The 17246-nt window shown below is 42.3% G+C and overlaps 3 protein-coding genes across 4 annotated transcripts; 2 read left to right on the forward strand and 1 right to left on the reverse strand.

The window, feature by feature from the left end:
- The first annotated feature begins 1810 nt into the window (after positions 1–1810).
- On the forward strand, positions 1811–4658 carry LOC127783496 (chloroplast envelope quinone oxidoreductase homolog). Its single transcript, XM_052310684.1, has 4 exons — positions 1811–1999; positions 2115–2256; positions 3334–3422; positions 3751–4658. The coding sequence occupies exons 1-4, from the start codon at positions 1916–1918 to the stop codon at positions 4474–4476; spliced, it is 1041 nt and encodes a 346-aa protein (XP_052166644.1). The 5' UTR covers positions 1811–1915; the 3' UTR covers positions 4477–4658.
- Positions 4659–5473: 815 nt separating this feature from the next.
- LOC127784156 (leucine--tRNA ligase, cytoplasmic-like) lies at positions 5474–12092 on the forward strand. Of its 2 annotated transcripts, XR_008019452.1 has the most exons (5): positions 5474–5612; positions 6617–10130; positions 10218–10315; positions 10513–11711; positions 11958–12092. XR_008019452.1 is itself a non-coding variant. In XM_052311350.1 (2 exons), the coding sequence occupies exon 2, from the start codon at positions 6621–6623 to the stop codon at positions 9906–9908; it is 3288 nt and encodes a 1095-aa protein (XP_052167310.1). In that variant the 5' UTR covers positions 5474–5612; positions 6617–6620; the 3' UTR covers positions 9909–10137. The 2 variants fall into 2 exon arrangements, 1 of the variants encoding a protein (XP_052167310.1); XM_052311350.1 differs by lacking the exons at positions 10218–10315; positions 10513–11711; positions 11958–12092 and having other exon boundaries at positions 6617–10137.
- On the reverse strand, positions 11991–15237 carry LOC127784157 (uncharacterized). The gene is made up of 5 exons (XM_052311351.1): positions 14942–15237; positions 14489–14592; positions 12696–13538; positions 12425–12568; positions 11991–12311 (listed from the first exon to the last, which is right to left on the reverse strand). The coding sequence occupies exons 1-5, from the start codon at positions 14961–14963 to the stop codon at positions 11991–11993; spliced, it is 1434 nt and encodes a 477-aa protein (XP_052167311.1). The 5' UTR covers positions 14964–15237.
- Positions 15238–17246: the final 2009 nt, after the last annotated feature.

Raw genomic sequence — 17246 nt, forward strand, 5'->3', positions numbered from 1 at the left:
AGCGCCACTAACCAGACGAAGTACCGGCATCGAGGTGGAGTGAGAGATTTCCAGATCGGGGCAGACTGGAACCAGGTTCTCCCTAGGAACAACGTTTGATAAGCCGATCGGGAAGAGTAATTGCCCGTCCCTCCCATCTCCAAGAAAGCACATCGGGTTGCTCCGTGAGGTGCACTGCACGAATGTCTTGCCACAGGGATAAATACTCAAGAATGGCTTGAATACCAAGGGCACCAGAGATGTCCTTGATCCACCGCCTATCAGACAGAGCTTCTATGACCATTCTTATTTTGCGAATGCGAGCCGAGATAATAGCATAGAGAGCCGGCGCCTTGCAGCGGATGGATTCTCCCTGCAGCCAGCTATCCTCCCAGAACAAGGCCTTCACGCCGTTCCCCACAGAGCACAAAATGGAGGCGGCGATGAAGCTTCACTCCTTCGGTGAGGACGGTATGTTGAGACCCAGCCAAGGCTTCTCTGGTGAAACTCGCTGCAACCAGGTCCAACGCGCCCTTAGAGCGATTCCCATTCGCTCTAAGTCAGGGACACCGAGTCCACCGTACTCCTTGGGAACGCATACCTGCGACCATGCGACCCTACTATCAGGAAATTATAAATTTTAAAATGACACTTGAAAAGTGGCTTGTTCATTTACTCCCTCCTTCCCTAAATGTCTGACGCCATTGACTTTTTTAAACATGTTTAACCGTTCGTCTTATTCAAAAACTTTTGTGAATATTATTCAAAAACTTGAGTAATAGTAGTATATTTAACAATGAATCAAATGATAGGAAAAGAATTAATAATTGCTTAAATTTTTTGAATAAGACGAACGGTCAAACATGTTTAAAAAAGTCAACGGCGTCAAACATTTAGGGAAGGAGGAAGTATTTTGGTGATAGCGAACTTTAGAGCATCACCAACAGTCTACCAATAATCTATCCCCAAAATTTAATTTTTGGGTTTCCTAAACTGAAAATAGGTGGTGAAAAAACCCATTCCTACAAGAGATAGCCTAAATTCAATCCCCGAAACTAAAAGTGGGCCCTCCTATTAAACTACCAACAGAAATTCTAATTTTTTTCCTTTCCCGTGCACCGAAGGAGATCGCCCCGACGCGGAAAGGAGAGGAGAAACGCGGAAGGAGGGGAGAAATGCGCGGAAGGAGGGGATTGGGAGTCGTTCTCTCGCCCTCAAATACATGTACCGAGAAAATTGGAGATGGTAACTCCAAAACGTCCAGAGCTCTTTTGGGAATATGTTGGATCAGTTTTTTTAAACCAAAATCCCAAAAAAAATATGATTAGGGATATAATAGATAGACTGTTGGTGATGCTCTGACAACTGCCGGAGGTCCATTGGTGTTATTGGTGTTTTTTTTGTTCTTTTTTTAGAACTCCATCGATGCATTGATCCGCAACAATCGCTGCACTCAAGATTTCAGATTCAGCTTTATTTATATATTTTTTAGTCTGACATGAACAAATAACAAACAATCCATGCATCTCGGAACCATATATTATCATGCTTTCAGAGCAACCCGAAATGGACACCCACGGTGGTGAACGATCGAGATGCATATTCCCTCGTTCCAAAAAATACTAACGAATTTGATCATGTTTATATCCAGATTTATTATACTAGGTTATATCTTATCTTATTTATATACTCTAGGTTAGTATTTTTTTTAACGAAAGGAATATATTGGTAATCAACCAGGCAAACTTTACAGCGCGGGTTCGTTGTCGCGAGGCTGATATTTGCCGGTGCTATGCTACAGAAGCGGCTCACTTCCATCCACGACACCAACTATATCAACATCAACATCGCCACACAAACCACCAAAATCACCAGCTTTTCCATCTCCTCTATCTCTCTCTCTCTCTCTCGGTGTTGCGTGCTCTCCGTCTCAGCCATGGCTGCCGCTGCCGACGCTGCTCCAAAGACGATGAGAGCTGTGCAGTACGATAAGTACGGCGGAGGAGCAGAAGGCCTCAAGGTAAAAAAACCAGCATCACCAACTGATAATTACAGTTCACAAGAACTGAACATATGCTGCGTGTTTGTTTCTGAATTCTGATGAGATTGCTGCTGGTGGATTTTCAAATTTTCAGCATGTGGAAGTGCCGATCCCGGCGCCGAAGGAAGGGGAGTTGCTGATCAAGATGGAGGCGGCGAGCATCAACCCCATCGACTGGAAGATTCAGAAGGGGATGCTCCGCCTCTTCCTGCCCAAGAAATTCCCCTTCGTTCCAGGTTAGATATAGTACTAATACCAGTATCTGTCTTCTCCCAGTCCCAGGACATTGGCTTCAGAAATTCAGATACAAACCTGAACAAATTGACGGCTGAAAGTCGCGTATCTCACCGTACCGCATCTTAATTACTTCCTCCGTTTAACAATGTAAGTCATTCTAGCATTTTCCACATTCATATGTCTAGATTCATTAACATCAATATGAATGTGGGAAACGCTAGAATGACTTACATTGTGAAACAGAGAGAGTAGTAACTGAATTTCAGTTTTGTCTGGCGATTTTTGATATGTAAGTACTCCTGTCAGGTGTCAACAAGCTATGCTCTTCTTCTGAATTTTTTTGACTGATACATGTTCAGCTACACAAGAAATCAAGCCACAACCTTTTCTTCCGTATAACAGTATGAAAGAGTTGCTAGTTCAGTACTTCAGTTGGCTAAAGATGGGTGACGCCTAATGCTTTTTTTCCATGAGAAAATCGTAAGATACATTTATTTCTTTTTAATAAATCTGAAGATTTGTCCATACAAGTAACGTTTAAGACTGCCAAAAAAAAAAAGAAGAAGAATGCGATCGCTATCTGTACGTGCAAATGAGGACATTATTCTTCCTCGCTTCCCTTTCGTATTCGGCTACCTTTCACTTCATTTTCATGTACATTTTCGTCCTTTTCCTTCCCTTTGATTGCTTTTCGGAGTTCATTACATCACGAAAACGGCGTGATTGGGAAATGGTCGGATGCTCAACAACGCGGCAGTAGTAGTTGGCTAAGATACTCGAAGTAGCGTGTAGTAACTTATGTTCACTTTGGTCTAATAATTTAAAGGTAGTTAATGGTCAACGAGAAAGTAAAAATTGTCAATTATTAAGAAACGGATGGAGTATTTCCTCAAGAACAAAATGTCATTGATATTTACTCCTGTAAATCACCATCAAGTACTCTAACTACTCATTGATTTTGTAGAAGAAGCTATTGAAAATGTTGAACGAGATGCATACTGATTACTGAGCAACTGTTAACAGATGCAACTTTTAAAGTTCAGACTAATCCATGAACTCTTGCCATGGTCGAACAGTTGGTGATCTATCCGGCGAGGTGGTGGAGCTCGGCGGCGGCGTGAGCGGCTTCAAGCCGGGAGACAAGGTCGTTTCCATGAGCTTCCCGGTGAGCATCTTCTTCAGGGGAAAAGATTTAGTGCATACTACAAATACAGTGGAAACTATCGTTAGATCGAAAAATGGATGTCTGATATTCGTCCATGTTATCATGAGTAAAAATTTTATTCCCAGTAAAATTTTTACTCATGGGTGAACCTGTGAACCCGCGAGTAAAATTTTTACTCGTGATGACATGGACAAATACGCCTATTTTTTGATTTAACGGTAATTTGCAAGTTTAATACGTAGTTTCCACCCTATATATTATCTTCTTCAGCGTTGTAAGCCATTTCGTCTCGATTCGCACGCCTTGACGATCTGTCTCGCCGTGGCAGAACTGCGGCGGGCTCGCCGAGTACGCGGTAGCGCCGGCGTCGCTCACGGTGGCGAGGCCGCCCGAGGTGTCCGCGGCCGATGGCGCCAGCTTGCCGGCGGCCGCGGGCTCCGCGCTCCAGCAGCTGAAGGCGGCCGGAGTCAGGTTCGACGCGGACGCCGACGCCGCCGCCGCCGCCGGCGGCCCCAAGAACGTGCTGGTCACCGCGGCGTCGGGCGGCGTGGGCCACTACGCCGTGCAGCTCGCCAAGCTCGCCGGCCTCCACGTCACGGCCACCTGCGGCGCCCGCAACCTCGCCTTCGTCCGCGACGGCCTCGGCGCCGACGAGGCGCTCGACTACAGGACCCCCGACGGCGCCGCGCTGCGGAGCCCGTCGGGCAGGAGGTACGACGCGGTGGCGCACTGCGCGCCGCCGGCGCCGTGGCCGGTGTTCAGGGACGCCCTGGCCGACGCCGGCGGCGTCGTGGTCGACCTCACGCCGGGGGTCGCCGCCACCGTCAGGTCGTTCCTGCACAGGGTGACCTTCTCCAAGAAGAGGCTCGTGCCGCTGATCCTGATGCCCAAGAAGGAGGAGATGGAGTGGCTGGTCGACATGGCCAAGCAAGGGAAGCTCAAGACCACCATAGATTCCCAGTACCCTCTGAGCAGAGCACAGGAGGCTTGGGCTAAGAGCATGGAAGGCCATGCCACGGGCAAGATCGTTGTAGAAATGGGAGGCACAGAATGAGCATTGCAAATTGCAATGTACCTCCCTAAGTGTGAGGATTAGCACCATGGATTCATGATGTCATAAAAAAAAGACGAACAGTTCGGATTGAGTCTGTTGTAATCATTCTCCTCATGCAAAGATTCAGCCTCGATCCAGAGTCATTCACCTTACAACGCGATCAGCTACCACCTACGAGACCAATGATCCTTACTCATCCGACTTTGGAATAGGATCTTTCCGGCACACAAAACAAAACAATAGATTAGCACATAATTAATTAAGTATTTATTTATTTTAAAAAATAATTAAATGCTGTATAGTTTTTAAAACAACTTTCCTCATATCCATTTTAAAGAAACCACCGTTAGTTTGGAAAACATGTGTACGAAAAATGGAGTTGGCCATACCTAAGACATCGAATTTCCGATGGACTTGACTGGATAATATCTGTGCCCAACATTTGATCGTACATCTTATTTGAAAACTTTGTGAAAAATTTGAAAATATTTAGTCACACATAAAGTACTATTTATGTTTTAACATCTAATAGCAATAAAAAATACTAATCATACAAAATTTTTAAATAAGACGAACGGTCAAACGTTGAAGATGAATAGTACAAAACTGCACTTATTTTGGGACGGAGGGAGTACATACTTAAGGCTGTGCTCGTTCTAGCTGTTCCCAAGTCCCTCCGCCTCGTTTTCCGCGCAACGCTTTCCAAACTGCTAAACGGTACGGTTTTTGTAAAAAAAAGTTTATATATTGAAAGATGTTTTTTTAAAAAATCATATTAATAATTTTTTTTAAAAATAAATGTTTAATTAATTATAAGAAAATAGGTCGCTCCGTTTTCCGTGCGGAGGGAATGCTATCCCAACTTAGGAGAACGAACGCAGACAGGCCCTCTATGAGCATGGCCCATTAGAGGCTTCACTTGAAGCTCGGCCCATTAGTTTCACAAAGCCGTCAAAGCCCACGTCGTTCCCAAGCATATGCCCTAATCGGCTTTAATCCCCTGCAGAAAGAATCCGCCGCCGCCGCCTTCTCCTCTTCCTCCTGCTGCTGCTGGCTCCCAACTTGCTCTCCGGGCTGAGGCTGTGGCTGCTGCTCCCCCGCCTGCGCGCCGCCGCCGCCGCCGCCGCCGTCGTCAGGTACCGACCGGCCGATCGATCCCATCCCCCGCGCCTCCCCCTTTGCAGAGCTGCTGCTCGGAAATTTGTTTTCTCGTTGATGCTATGCAATTTGCTGTGCGGTTTGTGCTCTGCTCCTTGTGTAGACGGGTCGGGGAGGGGTCTGGATGGGTGGGTGGGTTAGCACATCAGTGTTGGGGATTTTAGTTTTTATCATGCCGTTTTAGTTGATAGGGGGTGGATTGATTATTTTCCGTATTGGTTCGTGTGGCTTTGGGCAGAGTGCTCATTACTCAATGTGGTTCGTCGTTTTTCCGATAAGATTTTTAGTTAATCGTCGTAGCTGATCAAGAGTGGAAATTTAGTGTATGTTGATTCTCTGCTTATGTCACTGGGTTGCGTTATATTGTTGGGGATCTACTTCCTCGTGTAGTTTTACATGAGCATTTCTAGGGAAAAAACCCCCCTAAAATTTTCCTTTTGTTATGGTGAGCCGTTGGTAGGAAGTGTATTTTTCACACTTTATTTCCTGGAGGTGGATTTCTTCTTTCCATCATTTGTCTGCCTTGGTATTATGTGGAATTGTGGATATGCTGTAGTATCCATAGGATGCATGATCCACCTAGTCTTTAGGTTTATGGAACACTTGAGTTAGTGTGAATTTTCTTCTCTTCAAGCTATTAAGTGTGTAAATTAACTAATTCTTTCTGATCTTTCTCCCCCCCCCCCCCCTTCGCTTCTTGAAGATGTTTGTTTGGTTATAAATTTATGATCCTGTTATCCTAGATCACATAATAGCTTCATATCAATGACTTGCCCTGTCATGAGTTGTAGGTATGTTTAGCACAAGACTTCAATCAAATCTTATTGCATAACAATGGTTCATTAAAAACTTATTTTTTTATGTGTGCTTGATGAGTTGGTTAGTTATTCTTGTTTGTGTAGAAACATTGTTTAAGTACTGGACTGAGTTCAATTTTATTAAACAAAAAGCCTTAACCACTTGTTTTTTGTTGATTGATTAGGAAAATGTCATCAAATCCTGATGGAGGCAGAAGTTTTGCTCGGAGAGATATTTTACTCAAGATCCAGTCAGATGCTCAAAAATGGTGGGAGGAGAGCAAGGTTTTTGAGGCTGAACCTGGGAATAAACCTCCGGGCCCTGGGGAAAAGTTCTTTGGCAACTTTCCATATCCTTACATGAATGGCTTGCTACATTTGGGCCATGCGTTCTCCTTGTCTAAACTTGAGTTTGGTGCTGCATATCAGAGGCTTCGTGGTTCAAATGTTCTTTTGCCATTTGCTTTCCACTGTACGGGAATGCCCATCAAGGCCTCAGCAGATAAACTCTCTAGGGAGGCGCAACAATATGGATATCCTCCAGCGTTTCCTGAAGTAGAGGATGATTCAAGTGCAGAAGTTGCTGATAGTAGCCAGGCTGACAATGCGGCTTCTGTTGTCCCAGATAAATTTAAGAGCAAGAAATCTAAGGCTGCTTCGAAGGTTGGCATGCAGAAGTTTCAGTGGGAGATCATGAGAGGCTTTGGCTTATCAGATGAAGAAATCGCCAAATTTCAGGATCCTTACCACTGGTTAACTTACTTCCCTCCATTGGCGAAGGAGGACCTCAAGGCCTTTGGTCTGGGCTGTGATTGGAGGAGGTCATTCATAACTACTGACATGAACCCCTTCTATGATGCATTTGTCCGGTGGCAAATGAGAAAGCTGAAGAAAATGGGCAAGGTTGTCAAAGATATGAGGTACACAATCTACTCTCCATTGGATGGTCAACCTTGTGCTGACCATGATCGAGCATCTGGTGAAGGTGTACAGCCACAAGAATATGTGTTAATTAAAATGGAAGTTGTTCCACCTTTTCCTCCCAAGTTGAAGACCATGGAAGGAAGAAATGTTTATTTGGCAGCAGCTACATTGAGACCTGAGACAATGTATGGGCAGACAAACTGTTGGGTATTGCCTGATGGAAAATATGGGGCCTTTGAGATCAATGACACTGATGTCTTCATTGTTACATCAAGGGCTGCTCTTAATCTTGCATATCAGAATCTATCAAGGGTCCCAGAAAAACCAACTTGCTTAATGGAGTTATCTGGTAGTGATCTGATTGGTTTACCACTGAAATCCCCTCTTGCCTTCAATGAGATCATATATGCACTTCCCATGCTTACTATCTTAACAGATAAAGGTACTGGCATTGTGACTAGTGTCCCAAGTGATTCTCCAGATGATTTCATGGCACTACAGGATTTAGTCGCAAAGCCAGCTTTGAGACAGAAGTATGGAGTCAAAGATGAATGGGTTCTTCCCTTTAAGGTTGTACCAATAATCAACATTCCTGAATTTGGAGACAAGTCTGCTGAGAAGGTGTGCCTCGATCTTAAGATTAAGAGTCAGAATGACAAGGAGAAGCTTGCTGAAGCAAAAAGGATGACATATCTGAAAGGTTTTACTGATGGGACAATGATTGTAGGGGAGTTCAATGGCAGAAAAGTTCAAGAAGCGAAGCCACTGATAAAGAACAAGCTTTTGGAAGAAGGCACAGCAGTGTTGTATAGCGAGCCTGAGAAGAAAGTTATGTCGAGATCTGGTGATGAGTGTGTTGTTGCTCTCACAGATCAATGGTACATTACTTATGGTGAGACTGAATGGAAGCAGAAGGCAGTTCAATGCTTGGAGAAGATGAATACATTCTCAGCTGAAACTCGTAATGGTTTTGAACACACGTTAGGCTGGCTGAACCAGTGGGCCTGCTCTCGTTCTTTTGGCCTAGGTACTCGCATTCCATGGGATGAGCAGTTCCTTGTAGAATCTCTTTCTGATTCCACCCTCTACATGGCATATTACACAATCTCTCACCTTTTGCAAAATGGCAACATGTATGGCAAGGAAATATCTTCTATCAGACCAGAACAAATGACAGATGAAGTCTGGGATTATGTGTTCTGTGATGGTCCAGCACCCAATAGTGACATCCCTCCTGCCCTCTTGAGCAAAATGAAGCTGGAATTTGAGTACTGGTATCCATTTGATATTCGTGTCTCTGGTAAGGATCTTATCCAAAACCATCTGACTTTCAGCATTTACAATCATACAGCACTTCTTCCAGAGCATCATTGGCCTCGTGGTTTCCGCTGCAATGGACATCTTATGCTTAATTCTGAGAAGATGTCCAAGTCCACAGGGAATTTCCGAACTCTTCGACAGGCCATTGAAGAATTCTCTTCTGATGCCACTAGATTTGCCCTTGCTGATGCCGGTGATGGTATGGATGATGCAAACTTTGTCTTTGAAACAGCAAATGCTGCTATTTTGAGGCTTACAAAAGAAATTGCATGGATGGAAGAGGTTATAGCCGCTGAATCTTCTCTGAGAGCTGGGCCTCCCTCTACCTATGCTGACCATGTGTTTGCCAACGAGATAAACATTGCGGTGATAGAAACTGAGAAGAGCTACAATGCCTTCATGTTCAGAGATGCCCTTAAGTTGGGGTTCTATGACCTACAGTTGGCTAGAGATGAGTACAGACTCTCTTGTGGAGCAGCAGGCATGAATCGTGAATTATTATGGCGGTTCATGGAGGTGCAGACTAGGCTCATTACCCCCATTTGTCCACACTATGCTGAGCATGTGTGGCGAAACATCCTGAGGAAGGAAGGATTTGCAATAAAGGCAGGCTGGCCAATTGCTGGAACCCCAGATCCCACACTAAGAATTGCTAACAAATATTTACAGGACTCCATAGTTAAATTCAGGAAGCTGCTCCAGAAGCAAGAATCTGGTTCCAAGAAACCCAAGAAGGGAACTGCACCTCCTCCATCTGAGCAAAACAAGCTGACTGTTGGTCTGGTCTACGTCAATGAGAACTATTATGGATGGAAAGAGCAATGTTTGAGGGTTCTCCAGTCTAAATTTGATAGCCAAGCACGTTTGTTTGCTCCTGATGAGGAGATTAATGAAGCATTGAAGAACTGCTCCATCGGACAGGAAACTAACTTCAAACAAGTCCAGAAGCTCTGCATGCCTTTCATCAAGTCGAAAAAAGATGAGGCGAGGAGTGTTGGGCCCCACGCTTTGAATTTGAAGCTTCCTTTTGGTGAAATGAGTGTTCTCGAGGAGAACTTGGAGCTGATCAAGAGGCAGGTAGGCCTTGAACATGCAGAGGTCCTGTCTGCTTCTGATGAGGCTGCTCGTGCTAAAGCTGGCGTGCATGCTTCTATGCTGGACAAGACCCCGCCTTCTCCTGGTGAGCCAGTAGCAATCTTCATGAGCAAACTAGACCTCGAAGCGCGGTGCTGAGCTTAACTTTCACAATGAAATTGCAAAATGAATAGTTAGGAGGAGTTCACTGAGATTTCCTTATTTTCATGCACAAGTTAAAGTTATGTTAGCTTGCAGCTTCTACAGTATCATAGTATTTTGTGGAAAAGAACAGTTTGGTTATTCCCTGTAACAGTGATGGTATAAGAAACCCATTTTGAAGAATAATTGAGTGTACTGAATGAGTTTTATTTGCATCAGGTTTGAATTTGATGCTTCTATACCAGTTCACTTTCTGTTGGATGTGATGTTTGAGTTATGCAGAATGTTCGTTTCATTACTATGTAGCATATCATGTATTGTGTTCCACTCTGAAGAGGTGACAAGTTGTTTACACTTCACACTGATGTCTCTGTTGAAGACTCTATAGCATCATGGAACCAAGTGTAAGAGTTGATATGCATTTTTTTTCCAGTTATCAATTGTTCAATATACTGTACTATATGCTTAAAACCACTAGCTATTAGTGTTGTACTTGTCTAATATAAGAAGTTGCGAGTTGCTGCATCTGACTTTTGGGGGGTAGTGTGTTCTTTCCCTAAATGAGGTAACATATTTATATGTGATTTTTTGTTCATTACAGGCTGATAAAATATTAGTCGACAACTTGACATTGGATATTTTCCAATCTACTCAGTTCTAACTGGATATATTTGAAAATCGCACTAAAGTTTCCACCTCTGAAAGTGTGATTGCAGGTTGGTTCCGTACAGATTGTTCTTCCTTTATTGATCAGTTATTTATTTGCAGTGCACTCAGTTTTTAAGTCGCTAATTTCAGCCTCGTGATCATGAAGATCCCTGAAAATATCTTGTTTAATTCATTATCTGTGAATTAGTTCCCAGTAGTTTGGAAATTTGAAAATTTTAAGCTTCTCTCAGATACTTCAGATCGTGGCCCAGCTCAAAACATGAATGGTTAATCATACTACCTCCTTCCTATATTATATTCCTATATTATATAGGACGGAGGTAGTATCTGCTTGCTGAAAACCAGGTAAGTGGAAGCTTTTGAAGTTATTATACAGAGATTGCATTGCATTAGATGTTTCTGCTTGTATTTCACTCACGAAATGGAAGGAAAAAAAAAACTATTATCATATCAACAATTTAACATCAAGTGACCACCATAACTTCATGTTTGATTGTAAGTTTCAGTACAGAGTTCTTTTTGTGCTGTAAGTTATTAACTTGTTTCAGTACAGAGTTCTTTTTGTGCTACAATAAAATAAAATGTCCAGCTAATAGTTATATTAGGACAGACTGGATGTTTCCAGTTCTCTCTGGTATACTGATGTTCTCCCCAGTATGATGCAAATTTCTGCCCCGATCCGTATAGTCACTGTATTTTGCCACGATAACATTCTAGAATTGTTCTACGGCAACTTTAGGGACATTTTAGTTCCATGATTCTGTCCTGTTCTGATGTTCAGACTTACATGGTGGCTTTATTGTTCCACTATTTTTGATAACGATGCCTCTTTTCTGTAGTGACATGTGTTATCTCTATATTCATTTAATTCTTCTAAAACGATTAATATTGTGATATTAACCAGTATTTGAATAGTTCCACCATTCTTTCTGTACCAAGTTAATTCCATTTGAGTGTACAATTTATTTAATTTACAGAAAGGTGCTTTCTATCTTATCATCTTCTGAGGCGGCAGAACTCCATGTTATTGTTATATCCTTTTGGATTGAGAAGGCTGCTGCTTATTTTGTACTTCAACACGAGTGAATTGGAAAGTAGCTGTCCAACAGTTGCTCAGTCCATTGCTCAGAGGTAAAGTTTTTCAGTGATGTCTTATTTTAAGACTAGAGATCTGTACAACAAATATGTAACCTGTACAACAATTGCTCAACAAGTGCTGGAGTAATTTACGGGTGAATAAATATATTAAAGATATTGACTAGGATGCAATGATCCTTTCTCAACAAGTTATGTCGGCAATCCGTAGGGTTTTAAAAAAATGGTTAAAAAAAACATATGGGCATGGTAACCGGTAATAACTTAGCATCTACTGTACAGGGCAACGGCTGCAAGGCTCAACAAGTTCAAACTTCACTGTAGGTATGTCCTGATAGCCAAGACTGAATTACAGGCCTCCATGATTTGTTCTGTATAATGTGGGTAACATCTGCCACTGCCGGAAGCACAAAGCCCAACATAACCACAGGTGTCGAGTTTAATACGATCGAGCGACGATGTCGTCTGAAGGATATGACATGTTAGCTCGACCAAGCTCTTCGCGTAGCAGGAACCGACGACCTCGAATTTCTTGAGACTGTCATGGCGGTGTCCTGGCATCTGCCTCAGCTGTTCAGAGTCTCCAAGAGTCCAAGGATGCCCCATATGACCCAGTGGTATGTATATGTCCCATATCTGCACATATAGGATCAAAATTAATTGTAAAACAGAGAGAACACTTCAAAAGATGGTTATATTTATGGATGATATATACTACTTGTCTTTACAAGATGAAACTAGTTACTTACATGCAAGATGAAAGTCTCGAGTGAAGGAGAGGCATCGAGAAAAGAAACAAGAGAAAGATAATCAAAGTTTGGGGACCTGTTAAGAGATATATGCAAGTGCTTGAGGCGAAGATATTTCCCTGGTACAGTTTGTGTACTGACAATCTGCATAAAGATGTCTCGTATTATTTTATTTTAATGGATGTCTACAGTTTTATGTAATTTTTTAATAGATGTCTACAATTTTATGTAAAATTGCTACTCTATAATTATGTAATGCTTCAGAGTTTACCTGTGTTTGTGATGATATTCTAAGTTTTTCAACATTTGGGACAATAGACAAAAGATTGGTGAGAGCATAGCAGAGAATGCTAGAGTGATCTGAACATGACATCTCAAGGTCTTTTACTTGCAGTAAACCCAACATTCGCACTGCATGAACATGACCCCGGAAGTGAAAGGTGGCGATATTTGGAGCATAGCTCTCTACCACTTTCAGCATTTGACATCTACTCACAAAAAGAGTATGGAGCCGCTTCAGCAGACTTGGTATCTTCAACTGAACTATCTCTTTACAATCCATCATTATCAACCACTCCAATGCGGGTGAATTGGAAAGAAGGTACTCTAGCTCAAACCCAGTGATTCGCACGGAATATAGATGCAACAATGTTCTCAGGCAACCAAGATCAGCAGTGGGGCGGATGGCACAGCGAGAGAGATGAAGATACTGAATCGAGTTACCATTACCATCAGATAAAAGCGAACATGGGAAGCTGTATTCTGCATTGCTGTTTATAGGCAGTATCAGGGTGAGTTCTTCAATCCCTCGTGTGACAGCCTTGTGAAGCCAACTGTCAATATAACTTAAGTCCACATCAGTACTATCCAAGAAAACAAGCTCTAGTTTCTTCACGCCAATGCCTGAGTGATTTTGTAAAATGTGGTTAACTTTGCTGATGAGATTTCTCGTTCTCTCATCATCACTAAATGCACTCTCCTGCAATCGGAGTAGCTCCTCACTGAACATAAGGTAGGGATAGCATCTCCAAGATCGTAAAAATGAATGAGACACACAAGCAGCACGAGCAGCATCTCGAAGTGGCATTAAGGAATGAATGTACCAAAAAATGTCCTGCATGCAAAGCAATGTGAGAACAGTAGTACTGGAAGTACGAAAGCAATGCAAAGATGTGCTGCATCACATACAGAAGAAGAAGAAAATACACTGGTATGTAGCTGTGGTAGGTGGAATGAGAATTTCCCTCGAAAAAATTGGTGGACTGAGACATGGGATCTTTATATGAATATTGCATAAATCTTTTTCCAGACAGTGATTAGTAAGGATCAGCAAAAATTGAAATAGGTATGTTCAATCAACAAATGCTATTTCCATGCGTTCGGGAAAATCATGTTGTTATACTGTGCAATATGATATTATAAGCTAAGGATGACAGAATAGCAAAGAACCGGAAATAAACATGTATACTCTGTACAGCATACGTATAGTGCATCTGGATGTTTTGCAGCAAGAACATAGAATGAGTAGACCAGATGAATGAATAACCGTGCATAACAATATCTGGGGATTTTCTTCAGTACTTCTCTTTAAAAGATTTGGAGATTGTCAAAGCAAAGTTGAGTATAGTTATCAATGACAAGAGTAAATTCATACAGATATTTATCTGAATCGTCCTTATCTTTATAGGCAATATTGAATCAGATGTGATTAAATCCTACAACTTATAACCAAAGATGCAGTTCGTCAACTAGGATCAGAGAATATTAGTAACAGAATCATATAAACACGACTGAAAATGTGATGCATTCAACCTACACCTAACATTAAAATTATATCTAAAATTATCTTCAAAAGAATTAAAATTATATAAGCATACCTATCTTTATATCTTGTAGAGAGTGAATTTAGCAATGAATTTTTCTCTTTAAATATCACGGGCCAAATGAAGGGTTCACACTAACATTCACATTCCCATGCCCACCACATTACTCCTACCTACAAATTCCTATTCGAGCCACAACTAATTCACATGCATGTAGGCTTTGCACTATAGTAATTTATACCTCTGGAAGGTCTGCACCTGATCTTATTCGTTTGTCATCTTGGCAATCATCATCTTGTTGGCAAGGAGAGCCCTTCCTTTTGGCCACTGACTCAGTTAATCCATCTAAAAATACATCACACTATCATAAGAACCCCAAAAATAAACTAATAATAATGGAATGCAAGCATGGCATGAAAATTGCAATGTAGAAGTTAAATTAATCCATCTGGAAGCTTTAAACTCGGTCTTGGAAGGACAAGATATGAGTTGATAGTCTTCAATCTAAGCGATTTGAAAAGTTCACAATCTGCAGCTGGAAGCTAATGGATTTGTGCCGTAAGCTTCGTTCTCACTAGTTGAGCCGAAAGCTAGCGATTTTTTTTCTGGAGTTTTTGTGAATTTTGGTTCAATCTGAGGTAGACATGCTGCGCAAAGAAGTCAAGAAGATGGGAGCTCGTCGAGTTCGTCGTACCTGTCGTCGGAGAGGAAGCCATGGCGTCCTAGGCTCCTAGCCGAAGCAGCAGCAGAAGAAGCCCCTCTCCCTCTCCTCGCCGCCTCCGAATAAGAAGCGGCCGCGTCTTCCATAGCACCGGCGAGCGGCGGCGGCGGCGGCGCTTGTTCGTGACGGAGACGCCCGGCGAGCGAGGGCTAAGGCTTCCAGGCCCCGGCCCCCGGTGGCTAATATGGGCTGGGCTGGGGTCTCCCGGTCGAGGAATAAGTTCATTTTGACTCCCTTAATAGTGGTCCAATCTAATTCGTACCCCTGAATTACAATTTGACTCCCAACTATTAAAACCGGTACAATTTGACTCCCTCAACGGTCTTAAAGGGAGGTTTCGCTGACTTGGCACCTATGTGACAGTGTTGGCCTGGTCTTCGTTCCACGTGACGGTGATGTGACGCTTATGTGGCATTAAACTTAAGAAAATATATATGTGGGATCCATTTGTTAGTGATAAAAAAATTTATGGTACCTACTAACATAGGGGGCCACAGGTCATCCTCTCTCCTTCCCTTCCTCCTCTCTCTCTAGCTTCTCTCTATGCCATAAGACCAAAACCAAGTCAACACCGCCATATATATATTTTTAATTGTAGTGCCACATAAACGCCACGTAGGATGAAGACCAAGTCAACACCGCCACGTCAGTGAAACCACCCTCCAAAACCACCAAGGGAGTCAAATTGCATCGGTTTTGATAATTAAGGGGTCGAGATATCCGGTATTGTGGTTCAGATATACGAAGCAGATTCGACCACTACTTAAAGGAGTCTAAGTGAACTTGTTCCCCCGGTTGAAGCCTGGTGCTCTCAGCCCGGCCCACTAGAGAGATGGAGCCCAGGTGTTGTGGCGGCGACGACGCAATTTTCTCTGCAACTTTTTTTTTAATCAAAGTTATAGAAAAATTGGCAATACTTTTTTGGAAGAAATTATCGGAATATATGTTTAATGCTAGGCGTAATGAAACTAATTTAGTGATATAAATGTTGTTATATTTTTTTATAAAATTCTAAAATGTTTAAGTTATAACTGGAATATAACGAGGCCATAAATAATTCACAACGGTTAAGACTTCATCAAAGCTTTATTTGTCCGTAAAAACTCCCGCGGCGTTTTTCTCTTCCCGCAGGCGCTGTTTGTTACTGTCAGAGTGTCATTTCCAAATAGATTTGTTGCCTTCTATCATCTCTGAAACTGTGGATGCAGACCACGGCCATGACCGACGCCGTGGACCTTTTTTTTCTTTCTTTTCTGTATTTTCTGAAAAATAACTGAATTTTTCATTATAGTGGGTCAGGCGGATGGCCACACACACATATCACAATCCAGCTGAAAATTCATGCTGCTAGATTTGCAGATACTCCGGTTCCTGAACAGACTCGCACAAAGACTGAACACAAAGAAATCAACTAGTAAACGAAGCAAGCTGGAATGATGGGAACATGCATGTTACTACAACTAAACCAATAGTCAGCAAGAGTTGAAATGGAGGCTCATCAACTTAGATCATCAGCATGATGGAATTAATTAAAGTAACATACTTTTTGCAAGTGGTGAAGAAGCACTGGGAGACCAATAATCTGGATTAGGTCCAATTTTTTTCTGGTCTAATGCCATTCCAATGCAAGTCAAAGATTGCTCCACTGTGAAGCTTACCTGAGCCACTGGGACCAGACTTCCAACTTGCAGTACTAATATAATACTAACACTATAGCACTGGCTTCAGATAGCAGACCAAGTGCACTAGTGCAGAGAATTCTGAACAATTAGTTTGGTACTATAACTTATTGTTTAGCTGTAAAATGGCAGAGTTCAATTGTCTCTAGCCAAAAAAAAAAAAAAAACAGATGACCTGAAATACTAGCTGAAAACTTTGACCTATTATTCATTGCACAATGCAATGCAACACTTCCAAGATCTCACAAGTCACAAGCCTCAGATCCAAGGTGCTTTCCTGCTCACAAATGATTCTGTTTATGCTGCTCCAGAACATGATCACCAGACTGTTGTATAGACAGACCTCGTTCATCATCAATTCAGACTTGTTAAGTACAGGCCTATCTCTAATTCTTAATTTATATTATTTGTTGCTTTCTGCATAATTTATGAGATGGATTCTCTCTGGTCCTATATACTATCCGTGTTCAATGCAATGTTTGGAGCTTGGAACAATCTAGATGCCGACATATTTATTTCCCAAGATTTAAACTGGACCATATAGTTTTGGTTCAATGATGTGTACTGAAAACTATAGTCAGAAAATATTGTCCGATGCA

The sequence above is a fragment of the Oryza glaberrima genome, chromosome 9 (genome assembly GCF_000147395.1).
Source record: "Oryza glaberrima chromosome 9, OglaRS2, whole genome shotgun sequence".
Classification (NCBI taxonomy): domain Eukaryota; kingdom Viridiplantae; phylum Streptophyta; class Magnoliopsida; order Poales; family Poaceae; genus Oryza; species Oryza glaberrima.